Source organism: Hylaeus volcanicus, unplaced genomic scaffold (assembly GCF_026283585.1).
Source record: "Hylaeus volcanicus isolate JK05 unplaced genomic scaffold, UHH_iyHylVolc1.0_haploid 11687, whole genome shotgun sequence".
NCBI lineage: Eukaryota > Metazoa > Arthropoda > Insecta > Hymenoptera > Colletidae > Hylaeus > Hylaeus volcanicus.
This window is the reverse complement of record NW_026532760.1, coordinates 2326-22123: the sequence shown is the minus strand read 5'-3', so window position 1 is coordinate 22123 and position 19798 is coordinate 2326. Positions and strand designations below refer to the sequence as shown.

At 33.6% G+C, this 19798-nt stretch overlaps 1 protein-coding gene across 1 annotated transcript; it reads right to left on the bottom strand.

The window, feature by feature from the left end:
* Nucleotides 1-6: 6 nt before the first annotated feature.
* Nucleotides 7-18523, bottom strand: LOC128882423 (CLIP-associating protein-like). The gene is made up of 5 exons (XM_054134020.1): nt 18422-18523; nt 13488-13659; nt 13227-13403; nt 8071-8147; nt 7-431 (listed from the first exon to the last, which is right to left on the bottom strand). The coding sequence occupies exons 1-5, from the start codon at nt 18480-18482 to the stop codon at nt 394-396; spliced, it is 525 nt and encodes a 174-aa protein (XP_053989995.1). The 5' UTR covers nt 18483-18523; the 3' UTR covers nt 7-393.
* Nucleotides 18524-19798: the final 1275 nt, after the last annotated feature.

Below are 19798 nucleotides of genomic sequence, written 5' to 3'. Positions count from 1 at the left end.
CTATTTTTTCATATACTTGGCGTCGAAACGCTACCGCGTCTCTAGATTATTCTGTCTCATTCTGTATTTTTAACAGACCTCGAAAAGGAGGAGGTTACTCAATTCGACATGTATATTTTTTTTTTGTGTATTATCCTGAATCTTTTTGAACAGTGTAGTATTGTACGTATCATTGGGCCCTTTTCCAATGTTCGTCTCTGTCTCTTAAAACGTGACAACGACCTATGACTCCTGGCTCACAAAGTCACGTATGTATGTGTATATGCACGCAATATCGAAGCGTTGGAAACGTCTAAACACGAATCAGGACATCAATCCATCGATGAATGTGGTGTTTGCAGAGAAGATGTTTTAAGGTGTAACCAACAGAAGGAGTTACGCGGACGAACGTCGTTAGTCGTTCATGGTAATTTGGCGTTCTATTAATATACCTGAAATCAAGCGAAGAGCCGTAATTCTTCCTGCCAAGCCCATGCATAACCTAATCGTGATCAGCGTACGTACACACGCTGTACAAGAAACGTGTTTCGTTCTTAGGGGATTACACCAGCGTAGAAAGTAAAAAGTCGAGTTTTTATTTTAAATATGTTATCGTTAACTCATTCACTGCCAACTACGAAATATCTCGTTGTTTGTGCTGCGAGCTAAGATCGATTGCAATTGCTCACGGTATAAGTTTATGGCCGTTTGAAAAGAAATTATTAGAATGGATGGACGGAAATTTTATGATAATATTTTTTTTTTTAATGGTTTCAAGTATAGGAATTACGAACACTACAGAAAATCTTATCTGAACACATTTGTCGCTCGATTAGTTCACATAACGGACGTTCTAGTGAAATTCTAGATTTCTTATAGATATGACTTATACTTTATTTGTTATTTGCTGTCATAGTTGTTTACACTCATTTATACTATTTATTACAAGGCAATGTCGCTGTTTATAAATTGTGTACTGAAGTCTCGAAGCAATAGATCGTTATTTGGTAGAAGTTACAGAACATATTGCTTCCATTTTTGATATTGCAAAACCTTAAAGATCATTGTTTACTACACGTGTGAATCGAAGCTTTCGTTTGTCTCTTGAAATACACTGCGTATCAAAACTATATGAACACCACAATTTTTGAGGTTTCAGTATCTTAAAATAGTTTTTCATAAAAACCAATTATACTAAGACATTGAACATGCGAAAAACCTCTGGAAAAGTAGATTTTTATACCATATCAAAAATATACGAACGCTTATTAAAACAACAATTTTATTAAATTTCATAACGGCACGGTCAATAATTGTTATTTCTTTTTTTAAATGGTATATAATTTTGGATTTTATAACGTACCAAATTTTCAGCAAGTTCCTAAATTGCAGTTTCATACAAATTGAAAAAATTTACGTGAGTTATAGGCTCATATGATTCATATTTAATCAAGTAACAATCAAGTGAAGTTTTGTTCAAATCCTAGATTACATAAATCCATTGAATAACTACGTTAATCAAACTTCTAAAATTCAAGTGTTCGTATACTTCTACTTTTAACGCTAGGTAGTAATAGCGTGAATATCCTGCATAGTATATTTAACATACACTAACTACCTTTAACCTCTTGAGGAATATTGGTACATTCAGTTTCTCAATTCTTTCATATTCGCGTCAAAGCGTAAACAAATGTTTACAATTAAACTTTCCAATGACATAATGCAACAGTGTCGTCACGAGATTGGCAGATGTCATAGATAAATATTAACTTGAATTTTTGTTTATTTCTAATAATGTAATTCGTATTTCAAGAGGTTAAGAAAATTTTATGTTAGGTCTTTCTATAAGTTCGTGCTGCGACTGTGTCAATACTTAATAAAGAAAAAGTACAGAAATTGTATAGTCACGGTATAATGACTATGTCAGAAGTTAGGAAAATATTGTAAAACGAAAGAGATTATTTTATAACAATTGAAGGTATGTTTCACATATTAATTTGAGTAGTAGAAAAATAAGTGACATGAACTCGTGGGACGACCTGGTATTTTTGGGTTTCCAAAACCTGTAACAGACACTACATAACTTGGTAAATAAAAAGTTTATTCAAGTCACTAGTAGTTATAAAAAAAATTCTTAAGAATTATCTATTTTTAGAACTGTTATGGTAGAATCGTCCTTTCTAAAACACGGACCTCTCGTCGCTCGTGAATTTGATATACGGATTAGAAAAGGTTTGCGAGCATCGCATCGTATTTTCTTTTTATGTACCGCCGGATTTTTCGCATACCAGAACGCTAGGCGATCGTGACGAATGTAGATACTTTCACTTCAAGAATGGATAGCCGTTTTTACTCCTCGTGAAATATTAAGGAAAAATACTGTAGGAGTCTAAACGAAAAATAATAATAAGCCACGGAGATTCGAACCTACGATCCTCGGATCTTCAGTCGTCCGCTTTTCCTGTACGACTAATCCTACCCTATGTTTCTCTCTCCTCATTTTGACTTCTTATTCTTGGTTATGGGATGCCCGGGTACTACAATACCAATGAAAATTCGAAAAATAAATCTCGTTTCAATGATCGAATGGATGAGTTTCACGCGACCCATGATTTTCAAGCTCCTGTAAAATCACACTGATCGATCGATTAGAGATTTGTGAGTAGAGTTCTCTCAAGTGACATTAGACGTAAAGAATCCTCGAGAGTTAATGTATTTTATTACGCTTTGTTTGATCGTAGCTACAATAGTAAATGCAAATGCAAAGTAATGTAAATGAATTTGGAAAACGAATGAATATAAGACTGGTACATTAAGTATTATGGTCAAGTTATACGACTTTGCACTTGAGAAATAAAACTCATTCACTTTTATTTTTCAATTTAAATGAAATTACAATTTAGGAAGTTGTTAAAAGTTTGATATGTTATAAAAACCAGAATTATAAACACTTAAAAAAAAAACAATTGTGGACTATATCATTACTGACAAAAAATTCATTAAAATTTGAAACTGAACATAGAGAACAACCTAAAAAATCGACTTTTAGCTATAATTAATTCTGTCAATGTTACAATGCAAATGGAAAAATGCTAATTCGGAGGTTTTTTGGCACAGCGAATATGTTAGTATTATGTGTCAGTAAAGGAACGGTCAATAATTGCTTTTTTTTTTAAATGGTAAATTTGGATTTTATAACATATCAAAGTTTCAGCAACTTCCTAAAGTGCATTTTGATTTAAATTGATAAAATTCACATAAGAATCTGTGTGTTCCATAAGAGATTGTGTTAACATTACAAATATTTGATATCGTTTTTCATAAAATTGGAGCGGTCAAGAATTGTTATTTTTTTCAACTGTTTATAGTACACTACACTACAGATAAATAACAAAATCGATAACAGTCACTCTTTCATATATTATCCCGTGAAAGCGTAAACAAATATTTACAATTAAATTTTCCAAAATGACGGTTATTGATTCATCTATTCTATAATTTTGGTTTTTATAACATACAAAATTTTTCTAAATTGCAGTTTCATATATATTGAAAAAATTTACATGAAAATCTGCGTTAAAATTAAAAAATTTTGACATCGTTTTTCATCAAATTAGCGTGGACAATTTAAGTCGAAATAGGCTCATACGATTCATATTTAATTAACTAACAATCAAGTGAAGTTTTACTAAAATCCTAGATTATATAAATCCATTGAACAACTACCTTAATTCAAACCTTCAAAATTCATATGTTTGTATAGTTTTGATGCGCAGTGTGGAAGCAAAAGATTATGCTATGCTTACAAGGAAACACAAGTGACTGTTACACTTCGATTTTGATGAAACTTTGTACACTAGTTTGTGAGACCTTCCGATAAATTACACCATCTTTAAGTCGTGCCACTTTTGCATTTCAAGGGAGAAACTACCCCTTTTGTCCGAGCCGTCCCGTTTAATTATCCGCTTATAACTCAAACTTGAACTTGAACAATGTTCAAATACACATTGCACTGTTTTTAGAGGCCTATAAACCAGCACCAGAAAATTTCTGAAAAAGAAATCTTTTTTTCTTCTTAAAAATTACCTTCCCCTCCTCAGAAAATTTTTAAAAATTTTAATTTATTTCCAGATCAATGAAAGTGTTTTTTTTATTGTAAATTTAACGGTATGTTTGATTTTATAATTATCATAATGGCAAATAATGTAATATACTCCATATTTCATATTCTTTAGAGATTTTTTCCTCATAAATAATAGAAGTATGTTATTTAACAAAATATGCATCATTTTGGCCGAGGATGTGAAACATAATTTTTATAAAAAATTTTAGATTAGAAATCGACAGGGAAAACTCTGTTGCGTGATCTTAAAATTAAATTCCTTTCATTTTTAAAAAATTGGGCTTTCACTTTGGAAAAGATCTCTTTATATGTTTTTTGTAGGGTTCCATGAGATCTACGACGCAACAACGTTTTAATCCCAAATGCTCAATATTAAGAGAGGTACGAATTTGGTAAGATTTAGCAACATTTTACATATTTTCACGTGAAAGAGAACTAAAGAATATACTGTTTGGAAAACCAAATGCAAAGAGTTAAACATATCCCAAACAATAACACACAATTATCTTAGAAACGAAAGAACCTTTGGGGACAATCCAATATTTACTTCTTCAACGTTGTTAACGAGGATCTTCCCTTCTAACGCAATCGTTGCAGTTCGAGTTCCATCGTAAAAATATCCGTCCTCGAAAATGTGGTGAAACGACACGGTCGAATCGTATCTTCAAGGATTACTCAAGTAATCGTCTTTTGATTTATCGTTACATAAGATATGCCATGCACTGGTGTATTTTTTGCACCGAGACAAAGATTGATTATACAATGGAATGTGCGTGCGCGGCATGGCATGAGTCATCGAGAATCTCGGTCTTACCAGACGTTTTCCTCTCATTTTTTCCACTCTGACAGCGTCATCGAGCAGTTCCTTTTCTTATTTGTTTTATTTATTTATTTATTTTCAACTCGTCAGCACCGGAACTAATATGTAAAGTATTCGATTGCCGACGACACGTAATATTTGCAATCGAAATTCGAACAGGTCGCCGACAGTCCTACAATGTTACAAGGCCGTTCGTTCGATGCGAGGATGTCTTTAGTCTGGTATGAATTACAAGACAGCGTTTGAAACAATACACCGGCGATATTGCACGGCGCAATGTAGCTATCGGTCTATAGAATATTATGTAATATCTTCAGAATAGATATCGTGAATTACCGTTCTCATTTTATTGCATGCTCGAGGAAATGGCACTTATGTGATCAGACGAAACGATATCCTAAATCGAGGTTTTCGCTGCTCGAGTAACACTAGTTTACAAAATAAAAAACAAGAAAATGTACATTCAATGCAACTATTTTTTTCTGATATATTTTGGCCTGCTAAACTCGAAAATCACAATGACAAAATTTTCTATGGTTAGGTTTTCGAGATATGAGATTTTGAATTTTTTTTCGATTTTTTTCTGAGACAGCTTCACAATTTAGGCCATATTTTGAGTTAGAAACGTCCGATTGGGTCGCGCAAGATACCATATTAATGATAATCGAATCTCCAACAATTGCTTCCTACATTGTTTTCCAATCGGTTTAATCGATTTTTTGGGCTAAAATAAAACACGAAAATTTCTTCTATCGCCGTTCAAAAATAGAAACTGTCAAATTATGCCCAGTTTGTTATTGTTTACGTATAGATCACCCTTTTACGAAGAAAACAGGCTTTTGGTGAAGAAAATCTATGGATAAATACCGGAATCATGAACAATTGAGTAAAGGTACAAAAATTCCAATTTCTGTTCGACCATTTCATCAAAGTAAATTATTTTCCATCATAATTGCGTTAACCCAAGCCACAAATGACCTTCCCAATAGGTCATTGTATTTATCTTGAAATACTCCATCAGAATGTAAGTCAAAAAACATACCGTTCCATTTAAAAAAACAGAGATGACCTTCATATCTCCTCGACGCCTCCACCTACAAAAAAACTAGTAACATAGGACGATCAACCCCTCGAAACCAAATAATTTTAGTCACGTCTGTTTTCCGCATGTTTTCCTATCATCAATAGCAGCCCAGTAATTCAGGTAGCTGGTCTTAGGTGCCTCACCCTGTATAGCGTGTTCGTACATGTAAATGTACGATCTTTATATATTAATAACTGTTTAATAAAAAACGTCCGATGGCTAAAACCTCTTGGGTGTTACTCAGGATGGTGCCCTTGATAATATATGTCAAGGTAAAGGTCATCGAAGCTGCCTCCCCTAAACGTAAGGTTTGTCAAAAAAAATTCGTCTGTCATTCTCTATAAGTAGATCCGGCTCCGAACTTCGTTTGACTTTTTATGGCAATAAGCTGTCTAAGCTGCTGCTCGAGGGCTAACACATACGCTCTTCGCAGTCGAAAGGTTAAACGACAGTTTCGTATCCTTGGAAACAATAACGCAACAACCAATCCATATCAGGATTAACGTAAACATACTTTGCAGGTGCAAAGTAACCTCAATTCCAAGGTATGACATTCCTCGATTTTGCTCGTCCAAAAACTGGGTTCCCTGATTACGCCCAAATTCGTAAAGGACATCAATTTCGAGACGTGACAGCGAACCGTTACTGGAGTTGAAAGAAACACGCGGCGATTGAACCAGAAGTCGAATGGAAAACGTGACCGTGCAACGCAATTAAATTCAAATTGGCCATGTTACCATGGGTCGATTAAATAAATATTCTTATCACGTTGAGGAACAAGCGGCCGTTGGTAAATATTCAACGTGTGGATTCATCGTAGAAAGAGTCAGAAGGAGGAGGGAAAAGAAGCCTGAATAAATTCCAGTAATTAGAAGAATAAACATTGACCCTTTCAACCCAGCTGTGCTTTCTATTTCAACTTTATTGGTTTTGCTCTTAGAAATTAATTGTATTAACCCTTTCAGCCCTGCAGTTTTCTATGCATGTTCATTTTTTTTAGAAAAGATAATATTGTTTAGAACTCCTAGAAGTTGAGAGATTGTAGTACTTAAGGGTAGAGCTCTTGAGTGTTCTGCTCGGAAGGTACACTAATTTCGGTTGTCACTTTTTGTTGGTGTTGCATTTGGCATCAGCAATAAGAAACTCGACACAAAACGACCTTAACATTACTAGAGAGACTAGAGTTAAACGGGACATCCGAAGTCATCCGAATCCTCTTGTTACCCGACTCAGAGACACTATAGATCACGCACGTAGGCCGAAAAGATACTATCCATTGGAACTTTACAATAAATTTAATTAATTAAATGTATAGGACTCGCATATTGTAATCACATTAAATAGTAAATTCTAGACTGTAAGTAAAAGTTACAACACATACCATTGTAACACGTTAAACTAAATTGCTTATAATCTCTTCAGGACTCGATAAGAAATAACCCAAGAGGAAACGTCCTTATTGGCATTACAACATATACAAGAAAGAAAAACGTTTGGGCGTTTTGAATCTACGTTTTATGATACTTTCTCAACCCTCTCAAAGGCCTCCAGAAGGAACCAAGAAGGCTTTCACCCAGTCAGTATGAAGCTCCTATCTTGAAGAGCGTAAAGGGCTCTCATGAAATTGATAGTTTTCCCAAGTTAGAAGTTATCTTCCCACAATTCAATCAACAGCTATCTCCACTGATACAAAGACTATGCACAGTGGGTGTAGAACTAAATACATAAAATGTATTCATTGGTTCAATACCATTACAATGGCCCATGTGCAATCCATCGTTACATTTATTGTATTAAATAAATGTTATAATTAAAGTTATTTTAAATAATCAACAGTCCTTAACACTGCTGAAGACTAGAGACTTCAAATACCCATCCTCGATGACCGTATAACGATCTAGAGCTACTTATAACTAGCATATATGATAACAATATTCAATGATCCTCAAATCTAAGAGATTATAGACTTTAAGGCCTCGAAACTCTTGAGCATTGTGCGCAGAACTAACTGTTCTTAATTTAATGGGTATTCGCTGAGAAGGAAATTTGATGTGATTTACTCACCATCGGAGGACATCGCCAACGGCAGCAAATCTCCGGCTGCTTTCAACTGGTCGAACTTCTCTATCAACATTATCAACCTGTAATACAAAAAGACTGTAAATTTGTCTAATTTGTTCCTAGTTTTGGCGGTAAAGCCGATACTAATAGTTATACTATGTCTCAGGGTAAACCAACCGACCTTACACAGTTACAGGGCTCTCACATTTACACAAAGTAGATAATTCCTAAAGCCTTTATAATCGGTTTACCATTTGGTAATGTTAATATTTTTGATACAGAGAGAAGTAGTGCTGCGTTTCGACTTGGATCTGGTAGTTGAATTGACCAGTGAGACTTATCTAGTAAATGATGCTTCAGACGTGACGCTATTAACACTTTGAGTAACACGGATGGACCGTGGTTTTCATATTTTTATGTTATATTTGTTATTTCAAGTATTTAGATTTATTAGTTTTCAAGTTAAGATATATCTTAAATTTTATATTTTAAAATTTTAATAAATCTAGTAAAATACACTGCTTCAAACAATTAGCGGGACACTTTTCAAACCGTCGTAACTATGGGAGTTTTCAACCGATTGAAATGAAACTGCGTGAGGAATACTTTTGAAGTGTCCTCTAGGCGTGTGTAAAGTTGCATTGGCGAGGGTTGACGCGAAGGGGTTAATTCACCCCCCTAAAAAGGAGGGTGTAGAAAAACGCCTCTTTGGGGTGAGGGATGACGGAAAGCGTTGAAAAATTCAAAAAAACCTTTGGGGCGACTCTCCTTGATGCTCTCTACAAAATTCACCCCTTGAAATTCCTCTCGGACAAACCCACCCCCCACAATCTCCCACCCCCTCTAAAATCCACAATTTTTGGACAACGGTCTCGATTTTAGTCTCAATGCATTCTCTGTGCTTCCCTGATTCAGAAAATGCCATCACCCATACCGTGCACCCCATTGGCACCCTTTGGAGGAGTGGAACAGCTCGCGAATTTTCAACCCCCTTCGTAAGGGAGCACTTCCACACATCGGAGAACAATGAAAATCACCATGTTTGTTATCGATACGTTAAAGATGAATGCCGAAAAAGTCCCGTTTCGAAAACTGCCCCCGGAGCTGAAGGGGGTGGGGGCAGAGTTAGGGGTGGTCCACCCACAGGTGTAGGGGTTGGAACGATGTTTCGTTGCGTGGAACACATGTGATACAGTCCAAGGCATTGGAGTGACACAGTTTTGATATCTTCTCCCCGCGTGGATAGCATTACAATACGAAAATGTCATTTTTTTTTTTTTTAAACCCACCCGCGAGTTTAGGCCTGTGTACCAGGTGAACGAGTAACCCCACATCAACGCCGTTCGTGGATTCGGACACGCGAATGCTTTATTAACAGGTCCCCAAAAATTCGGATATTTTGAATCACGCTTTCATTGTCCAATCGGAGTAGATTTGAAAGAGTATTAAGTAAGCCGGACGGAGCCGACATGCAGAAGTGGAGCTAGGGCCTGCAGTCGTATGTGGTCAGCACACGTTAAATTGGAGTCAGGTCTGGTCATACCACGTAATTGTTTGAAGCAGTGTAGTTGATTAAGAAAGAATTTCGTCCACGGCGACCACAATCGCTCAGAGCGTTAATTGTTTGAATAATCTTTTCAACGCTGTATGTACCAAGAAATCATCGAATAACTAAGAATACTCATGAACGATTAATGCCACGATTAGTACTACGTCTTAAACAGGATGTAATAAATAAATCTCACCGATCATCACAGCTAAGATGAAATGTGGCATGTGCCGTATTTTTAATACCAGTTTGAGAAACTTCCGTAAACGATAGGATGGACATTAATACCCGTTTCGACTTTGTCGTAGATTAAAGCTATTTCTGAGCTAACGATTTTTAAGCTAATTGAGCAAGAAACTTTAAATGTGATTTTCGTTGATCAGGTTAAAATTGTGTACACACATAAAATACACTTCAATCCACAGCATGAATTAGAATATTTCTAATATTTAAACATTCTTTTTTTATACAATGTCGGACAAAATGATAGCACATTTGATACATTTGTATATTTCATATAATATAATAAAATATATGGACATATTACTCACCCTATATATTAGATATGTCTTTCAAAGTATCCACATAGAATTACAAGTTTGTCTCTGGTATAGGAAAGAAATTAGAGAAAATAATAGGACAAAATGATAGGACTTTATTAAAAAATATAATTGTTTGTACAGAAATATTATGTTGAATTCTAAATTAATACTTAGTAATACCATCTTTTCGCTGTACAACATCTACTAAGCCATTAGGAATTGATTTAAACCATTTTTTAATATGTTTTTGTCTTAAAAGACTCCAATTTGTAACAATACTTTGTTTTAATTCTATTACATCTTTGTATTGTCTTCCATTCTCATAAATATTTCTTGAAAGTTCTGCCCATTTACACTTCAAGATATAAATCGACCATAAAAAAAAATCGACCTTCTCATTACCTTCAATGCCAACATGCGATGGAATCCAAACAAATTTAATTGTATTGTTCCAGTTCGTCTGAACAAATATATTGTATTTTTTCTTAATTTCAAGAATATGGGAGTTTACGTTATGTTCATGCCCTGATGGCTGAAATTGCTATTTCCACGTGTTAAAGAAAGAAGAACAGTATTTAAGCCGTCTACCAATGGATGGCGGAAGTGTCATGGTGTGGACCAGTATTGGATATCGGGAAAAAACTGACATAAATTTTTTATCAGGACGTGTAAACAGCAAAAAATATACTGAATTAATAGACGGTCATTTAAATAAGCACGCGACTAATATTACAGGTAGTACGTTTGTTTTTCAACAGGATAACACCGCAATACTACCGCAAGTTGTGTTAAAACTTATTTTAGTTTTAAAAAACCCATCAACTGACTTTAATATTATTGAACATATATGGGCAGAACTTTCAAGAAATATTTATGAGAATGGAAGACAATACAAAGATGTAATAGAATTAAAACAAAGTATTGTTACAAATTGGAGTCTTTTAAGACAAAAACATATTAAAAAATGGTTTAAATCAATTCCTAATGGCTTAGTAGATGTTGTACAGCGAAAGGATGGTATTACTAAGTATTAATTTAGAATTCAACACAATATTTCTGTTCAAACAATTATATTTTTTAATAAAGTCTTATCATTTTGTCCGATTCAAATCAATACATGTCTATATTATTTTCTCTATTTTCTTTCCTATACAAGAAACAAACTTGCAATTCTATGTGGATACTTTGAAAGACATATCTAATATATAGGGTGAGTAATATGTCCATATATCTTATTATGTTATATGAAATATACAAATGCATAAAACGTCCTATCATTTTGTCCGGCACTATATCTTGTCAATTTTGTTTTAATCGCTATAATCACGCTATAATCACATTCATAATGAGTAGGCTTCGGATCTTTATGCAAAATAAAATTTTGTAAACCTACCTACAAAAATTGTACTTAAATAGAACTTCATTTTACTCTGCAAATAATATAATATGAATTGTACTGCAATATTTAATGATTCCACATGACTAGACTGTGAATCTTCATGCAAAATAAAGTCTTAGCAGACGTGCTTACACAAATTGAACCAAAATAAGAATTTATTGTACTCTATAAATATTATAATATGAACTTTACAGTGAATATTTTTTTATATTATTGCATACAGTGTACATTTTGTGGTGTCTTGTAGATTCAAAAAAACTATAAATGCATAAAAATCCGCAGTCTAATAATGAATAAAACAAATTCAATTTTCATTGGTTCGAACCAAGGCGGCCGTAATCGCGTCAAAATTCAGGGTCCGTTTCGCTAAACTTTACTTGGAATATTGTACGTAATTTCGAAACAAATTGCGCAGAACAGTTATAGTTTTAACAGAACGTTGCATACACATGCATAACACATTAACTGTCAGACTAATACTGCTAAAAATGTCTACTGTGGTAAATATTGTTTACAAATGATTGAAAATTATATAATCAAACATTTATTGTAGTATTTACTTTTGTAATTTAATCGAGATTCAAGTATTTCATTAAAATGTATTTTCTTTGATACTTAAGGGGGTATTCTAGTCTAGAACTCTCAAAATATCAATTTTTTGTTGCATTTTCTCTAAGTGTAGATCTTTAAAAATATTTCTGTCGAAGAATTTTATTGAATTCGGAAAATTAACAAAGATGGGGACGTCTAAAATGATGGCGTCCGCAACGTTATCATCTCCACTTCATTTGGATATTGTATTTTAAATTTCTTTGTTTTTTGCAGGTTGCACAATTTCTTCGTTGGTAATATTTAAAATGTGCAAACGTGACATTCTTTTTTAACAAGCAAGTAAGCGAGGATTGATTTTTAATCGTATTCGGTATGAAAAACTTTAAACGCGATTTCCTCGAAACCATATTTTTTTAGAAATGGTTGCCATGATATCTCGAGTTCTAGTTGACCAAATTACTTCAAATTTGAAGTGACTCTTCAACACATTCACAACCTGATTATATCTGATGTATTATGTAAATATGTTTGTTTAATATACTAAGGACAAAAAATCGATATTTAAACTTTAAAGTGTTGTCATTATTTAAATTTTCAGTCTTTCATAATTATTCTGTTTCGGACCATAGCGACGTTAGTATTAATGAAGATGTTGAATGCTTGGAATTTAGGCAACCACGAACACACACCCTTCAGAAGAGGCTGCACAAGATCATTTGTACTACGTTTAATTTTGATTATCTTTACCTGCAAAAAATTGCAAAACCCTTTATAAAAATTTCTTATAGATTAAAAAAAAATCCTTCTGAACTAGAATACTCTCTTAACATTCAGAATTAATTTGTTTAGTTGTTCAGTAAAAAGCTCTGTCACCCATATATGGTTGACGCGGCAATCAACGTGTTAAGAGGTTGAAACAAAGTTCTGATTGAAATTGATTTTAATTGAAAATTACTCAAAGAAAGTCTCTTGGGAAAATGAATGCTCGCAAAACTCTTGCACTCATAAATAAACGTACCAAATTTCAATACTTTGTATCCAGTACTTTGTCTGCAAAAAAAAACAACTGGTTCTCTAACAGGTACGTGATTGATTTCGATTGTTTATTTTCACTTACTTAGCCTGCGGTACATTGTGTTTCCTCTGCAAATCGACACGCAATCTTTCGCCGACGTGTCTGTAAATGTCGGCTAGCGTATTCAAAGCTGTTTCTCGTACTTTTTCGGATGGATCCGACAACAGTTTAACGATATTTGGAATGATCCCCGACAGCATCATCTCGTCTGCGCCGTGCCTAAAAAAGGATTTGTTAATTAACAATTAATACGATTAATAGGGTCATCCCGACCCTACGAAACAATCAACGGGAGTTCCTTACTCGTTCAGCGTGGTGGTTAAGAGTATTAGGGCTTCCTCTCGTAGTTTGCTGTTTTTGTGACTGAAAGCTGGCCGAAGTCTGTCGAGGAGCTGTTGAGGTGTCATACATCCTTTCTCCATGATTTTTAGAAGAACCATCTGGGCCTTTTCGCGTGTCGCATCTTTGCTATCACCTGCAACACAGAGAAGATTGGTCCATTTGATTACAGTGTTCTCGTAACGCATGCAAATAGAAAATACGTCGTCTTACTAAGGTACGAACGTGATGCAAACAAAAATCAAAAGACCGGTTCCGTGTATATTTAGATCACCGTCATAATATCTCGTCTCAAATGCGGTTCAATTTCCGTGCTTATTTTATCTGGAGCTCGAGGACTTCGCGATGATGTTCAACCGATTAAAACGTTATGAAACGACATTAGAAAAAATCGTGTTCAGCGAATAAAAATATCAGAACTCCATTTACCGGAATTGACGACGCCGCGATAAGTACTTGGTTTGGTGAGCCCTTATTATCCGAACTCGATTCACGCAACGTATCGCTTATAGAAATTCGTCAATTCCAGCTTTTTTTTGTATATGTCGCAGGGAGATGATAAAAATGGAGATTTGATCAAATCCCTTAACTATTTTAGCGAAAAGATGAAATAATATTGTTTAGATATTAAAAGTATTTATTTAGTAAATCATGCATTATTAAATGTAGAGTAGGTAATACAACAATAGTCATAGAAACAAAAATTATTTATTGGAAACTAATTAGCAAAAAAAAATAGGTACTTAAGCTGATATTTTTAAAAACAAAAAAGATATTTTTAGTGAACACTTTTAGTGAATATAATTAATAAATAATAATGTTCATTCATTTTTCTTAAACCACGTTGTTGATTTGTGGGATCTCGAGTTAGAAAGTACGTTACTTTTTTTACAGACACATCTTCTTGTTTTACATTGTATTTTGGATTAGTCACAAGACCACTTCTTAAATCCTTGACCCCCAAATAAGGATAATTTTCCTGCAATCTCACGCAGGCTTAGGTTAGTCCGTGGAACTGTTTCAGTAAATGTTGTAGTAGCTATTTGAAGAGCGTTTATAGGTAGGCAACCTTTACAATTCTAATTGAGGTACCAATTTGGTATAAATTATTTTTTATATCTAATACGATCCCCACAATGTTATTTCCATCTAAGGGACCTCTATCTATCTTAGGTACATGCACCAAAACTGTGGAATTCACTAACACGTCTTTAAATTTCTCCAAAGAAACTTCTTTCATTTTTTCAGCTAATCTTTTTAGGTGCTTTACAGCATTTTCTCTTTGATCTTTAATGCTCTCTTCTTTTTACCATAAATAGCACAGAATTTTCGATCCATATCCTTCTTCACCTACTGTATTCCCACATATTGCGTGCACTGGATTTTTACAAATGTCACATGAATGGACTCTATTTCTTTTGCTAATTAGTTTTGAATAACTAATTTGTGTTTATATTGTTGTATTACCTATCTACATTTAATAATGCATGATTTACTAAATAAATACTTTCAGTATCTAAACAATATTATTTCATCTTTTCATTAAACCAGTTAAGGGATTTGATGAAATCACTTACTTTCTTGAGGGAAATCACCTCACAGAGTTATTTTAACATCTTCCGTAGATTGATCATCTATCTTAGGGATTTGATCAAATCTCCGTTATTATCATCTCCCTGCGACATATACATTTATTTAAAATCGCTTCTACAACCAAGATTATTAGCGAGTGCAATCAATTATAAATTACATATTACAAACTTTGGTTCAATTATTATAGTGTACATTGTTGAGTGTGTTAAATTTGGTCAAGTAAGTTGATCTTTTTAAGAAACTGGATAACTTTTTTGCAGTCTGCTATTTTGTTCAGATTAGTCTTAAAATTATCACTGAAATTTAATTTGTTCTTTTCGTTTTGAAATATGTTACAATGCATTAGAATATGACAAACAGAATTTGGGACTTCGCATGATCCACACAGATGATGTAGTTCCCTATTTAACAGGTGTTGGTGCGTAACACTTCTTTGTCCCATTCTTAATCGCGATAATACTGATTATTCCTTACGATTGAGGTGGTTGGAATGTGATGCTTGAGATAAAGAAGAGTCCATTAGTAATTTTAATTTGGAATTCTGTTCATTCCACTGTTGCTCTCAGTGTTTATTTACTTCTCTAGAAAAGAAAGGAAAACTTCAGCATACAGTTCTTCTATGCAATACATGAATTATATACAATTGTTTCATGCATTATTCAATTTAGTTCCACATAAAATATTCTTGCATTTAATTGAAAAGAGTGCTTTTAGTCATTTGTCCCATCACATTAGAAATAATTACAACTTACAAATGAAGATTTAGATGGTAGATTTAGTGTTAAGCTCTAACTTGTTCCTTTGAAAACTTTGTGGAATTATTTGCACGCACCAATATAAATGTAATTGTATATGAGAATAGAAGTCCATTCATTATGCTACTCCACTAACTATAGCACCACCTACATTCTTAGACGTTTCAAACTTTTGCATGGGAATAAAGAAACATCAATTGTACGAGCTGAAAGGATATGATAAATAATGAGTTTTACATTAATCTTTCTGGAAATTGCTCTTATATCCAACATGAAATAATCAAAATACTGATTTTCGATTGCTGCATAACTATAGCACCAATATAAATAAGCAAGTTTCGTTAGCTTTGGAGTTGCGATAGGTGTGGGTGAACAGTGATTCCTTTTTTTCATAAAATTAAACATTATATTATACATTAAAAAATGGCATGTGTTGCATTTCTTTTAATGCTGCAGGGAAAATTGCAATTTTAGCATATCAAGTGGTAAGTGTTAACATTTGAGGAATTCCCAGTAGACTAGGAAAGTCTCACAGTGTTGTGACAAACTTCTTAAGTGACCCAGCCAACTATGGCAAATGTAGTGGTTCAAAGAAAAAACTGAGTCCTCGTCCGAATTTTAAAGTTAATTTCATTTTGAGGTTAGGAAATCCTGCATGGTTCTGGCATCAATAAATTCCCATATCACTCCCACCCTTTACTTTAAACATGTATGTATCGATGAAAAAGAAATTACAATGCTTCATAAATTAATTAGTACATAATTTTGAAAGAAAACATAAGAGCTATTATGAATTATATTTTTAATCATTTTCATGCGGGCACCCACTCGTGAAAGAAAAAAACATACAACAATTTTATATACGCACAAAAAAGGAAGATTATGACAGAAAAACTGCACAGGCGTGGATGGACACCTCCCTTCAAGGCAGAAGAATTTTTGCAGGAACCTAACCTAGCAGCAATCCGGATAATCACAGAGTTCCTAAAAGAAAATAACTTACAGATTTAACAGGAAACAAAATAACAATACACACAACACTCTGAATCACAGAAGGACACCAACAATACAATAACTACAGAAATATATACAGAAATACTACACATAGAATAAAATCATATCTAGTATATATGTATAAACAAATACACTTAAGCCAAGATGACTTCTACTATTAAGTATTATATGTAGCAATGTAAATATTTCTATTTTTGTATTTTTTATATTGAGGACTAATAGACCTACACAAGTTTGAAGTCCGTATCTGTTTAATTTTTTAATAAACACCTAACGAACAACTACAACAATTTTAGCTGGTGAATTACAGGTGACAGCCTAGCAGACCCCTGCATACCACCAGAATGTAATATAAAAAAGGCGCATGTTTCAATACTAAACGAACAACTATAAAAGTTGCTAACATTTTGATGAAATCGTGCAATCCAGAAACAAGAGAATATAATTTGAATGTTTCACGATAGACTGTACATCGAGTCCTTAAAAAAGGTTCTAACGTTGTCAGCCAGAAATGAGAGACCGTCCCTAAACTTCTGAAACGGAATAAAGTTGTTAGATTAGAGTAAGACCAACTTCGAAGAGATTCATGTAAAACTCATTATTCATCATATCCTTTCAGCTCGTACAATTGATGTTTCTTTATTCCCATGCAAAAGTTTGAAACGTCTAAGAATGTAGGTGGTGCTATAGTTAGTGGAGTAGCATAATGAATGGACTTCTATTCTCATATACAATTACATTTATATTGGTGCGTGCAAATAATTCCACAAAGTTTTCAAAGGAACAAGTTAGAGCTTAACACTAAATCTACCATCTAAATCTTCATTTGTAAGTTGTAATTATTTCTAATGTGATGGGACAAATGACTAAAAGCACTCTTTTCAATTAAATGCAAGAATATTTTATGTGGAACTAAATTGAATAATGCATGAAACAATTGTATATAATTCATGTATTGCATAGAAGAACTGTATGCTGAAGTTTTCCTTTCTTTTCTAGAGAAGTAAATAAACACTGAGAGCAACAGTGGAATGAACAGAATTCCAAATTAAAATTACTAATGGACTCTTCTTTATCTCAAGCATCACATTCCAACCACCTCAATCGTAAGGAATAATCAGTATTATCGCGATTAAGAATGGGACAAAGAAGTGTTACGCACCAACACCTGTTAAATAGGGAACTACATCATCTGTGTGGATCATGCGAAGTCCCAAATTCTGTTTGTCATATTCTAATGCATTGTAACATATTTCAAAACAGTCATTTAACCGATTGTGGTAGGTTTCAAAGGTTGACAAAATTGCAGGATAGCTTCCTTAACTAATAATTAAAACTGTTGCTTTTTAATATAAAATCATTAATAAACGAAGGAAAATATTAATATATACGTTAAAGAATGGTAAAAGATAAAAATAAGCATATGTGCATATTTAGATTTGGAGAGATCCAAGAATAATTTAGTTATCGTAAATAATGCATGAATACTGCAAGATACACTTACACATAAGTAGATGGAAGAGCTATTATACCTACCCAGTCGATCTATCGTTGGTTGGATAATAGTTGAGATATAGTGCTTGAAATCGTGACCCATTCGATCGGCGAGGAAAGTGAGAATTTCTAGTCCGTTCTGGACCACCTACAACAAGAACCAAGAATCGTTTTAATCTACGGCATAGTAATGACCATTACAGCAAAATGATTATCCCCTTTCGTTCATAGACAAGTTTAGCTGTTCTAAATCCTTCACAACTTTCCAGTTGATCTACCAAGGCAATCGAGATTCGCTGGGTAATTTGCTGGACATAGAAGACGCTTATGTGCGTCTCCGTGACAAGAGATCAATTAACGTCGCTGCTCAAAATATGTACACGAAAAACCAGTTTGCCAAATGCACAGTCATTGGAAGGGAATCGACCGAAATAGCAAAATATACACGGTGTCCCGTGCAAAGTGTTACGAGCTATTTTCTAAGAAACTAACGAAGATGTCCGCGTCATGTTTGGTACAGTTAACAAGAGAATTGACTTTTTTCTGGTTTCTTCTCCATTTTTTACCGAAGGAAGTAGGCAAGATTTTTATTTGAAATTTACACATGCTTTTATTACTATTTCAGTATAACGTAAACATTTTTATGGAATGATTCACTTAATAATATAAATGTTACAGCCCATTGACTACAAAATAAACATTGAACACTGGGAATTGCTTTTTTGGACTTTTGCTTTCTTCAATTTTTATTGAAGAAAGTATGCAAGATTTTTATTTGAAATTTTACACACGCTTTTATTACTAATTCAGCATAACGTATAAATTTTTATGGAAACATTTACCCAATAATATAAATGTTACAGCCCATTGACTATGGTTGCTTTTAATTGATCGTGACACAATTAAACATTGGTCACTGGATAATATGATTTCTACCATCCAAATAAACTGAAGTAAAAAATTCAACCGGCGTTTATTCTATGAGGACATCGTCGTCATCTAACGAAAAATAAATTCAAAAGGAATTTTTTTTTATGAATGATAGGTGGTCAAACTCGTAAGTTCCAATTTTCAGGGAAAATGCCTAAATTTTTAACAATAAATGAAAAACTATGCAATTTATCATCTCTCCAGTTTGTTAAACGATAGAGGCTTCATTTTTTAGTACACAGTCTAATAGTCGAATCTATACTCTGTGCTCTATAAATTCGCAATTTCCATCTTAAAAAGCAATTTTCACCTTAATACGGTAATCGTTTACCCCTTTAACAGTTTTTTGCTCATTTTCATGATTTTTTTCTAGCCCAAGTACTTGACATAAAATTCTGGAATTTGGTACGTTTATTTATACATGTATATACAAAATTCACTTGAATTTGCAATTGTCCTGCTCAAATTGTTCCGAAGTTATGTGTAATA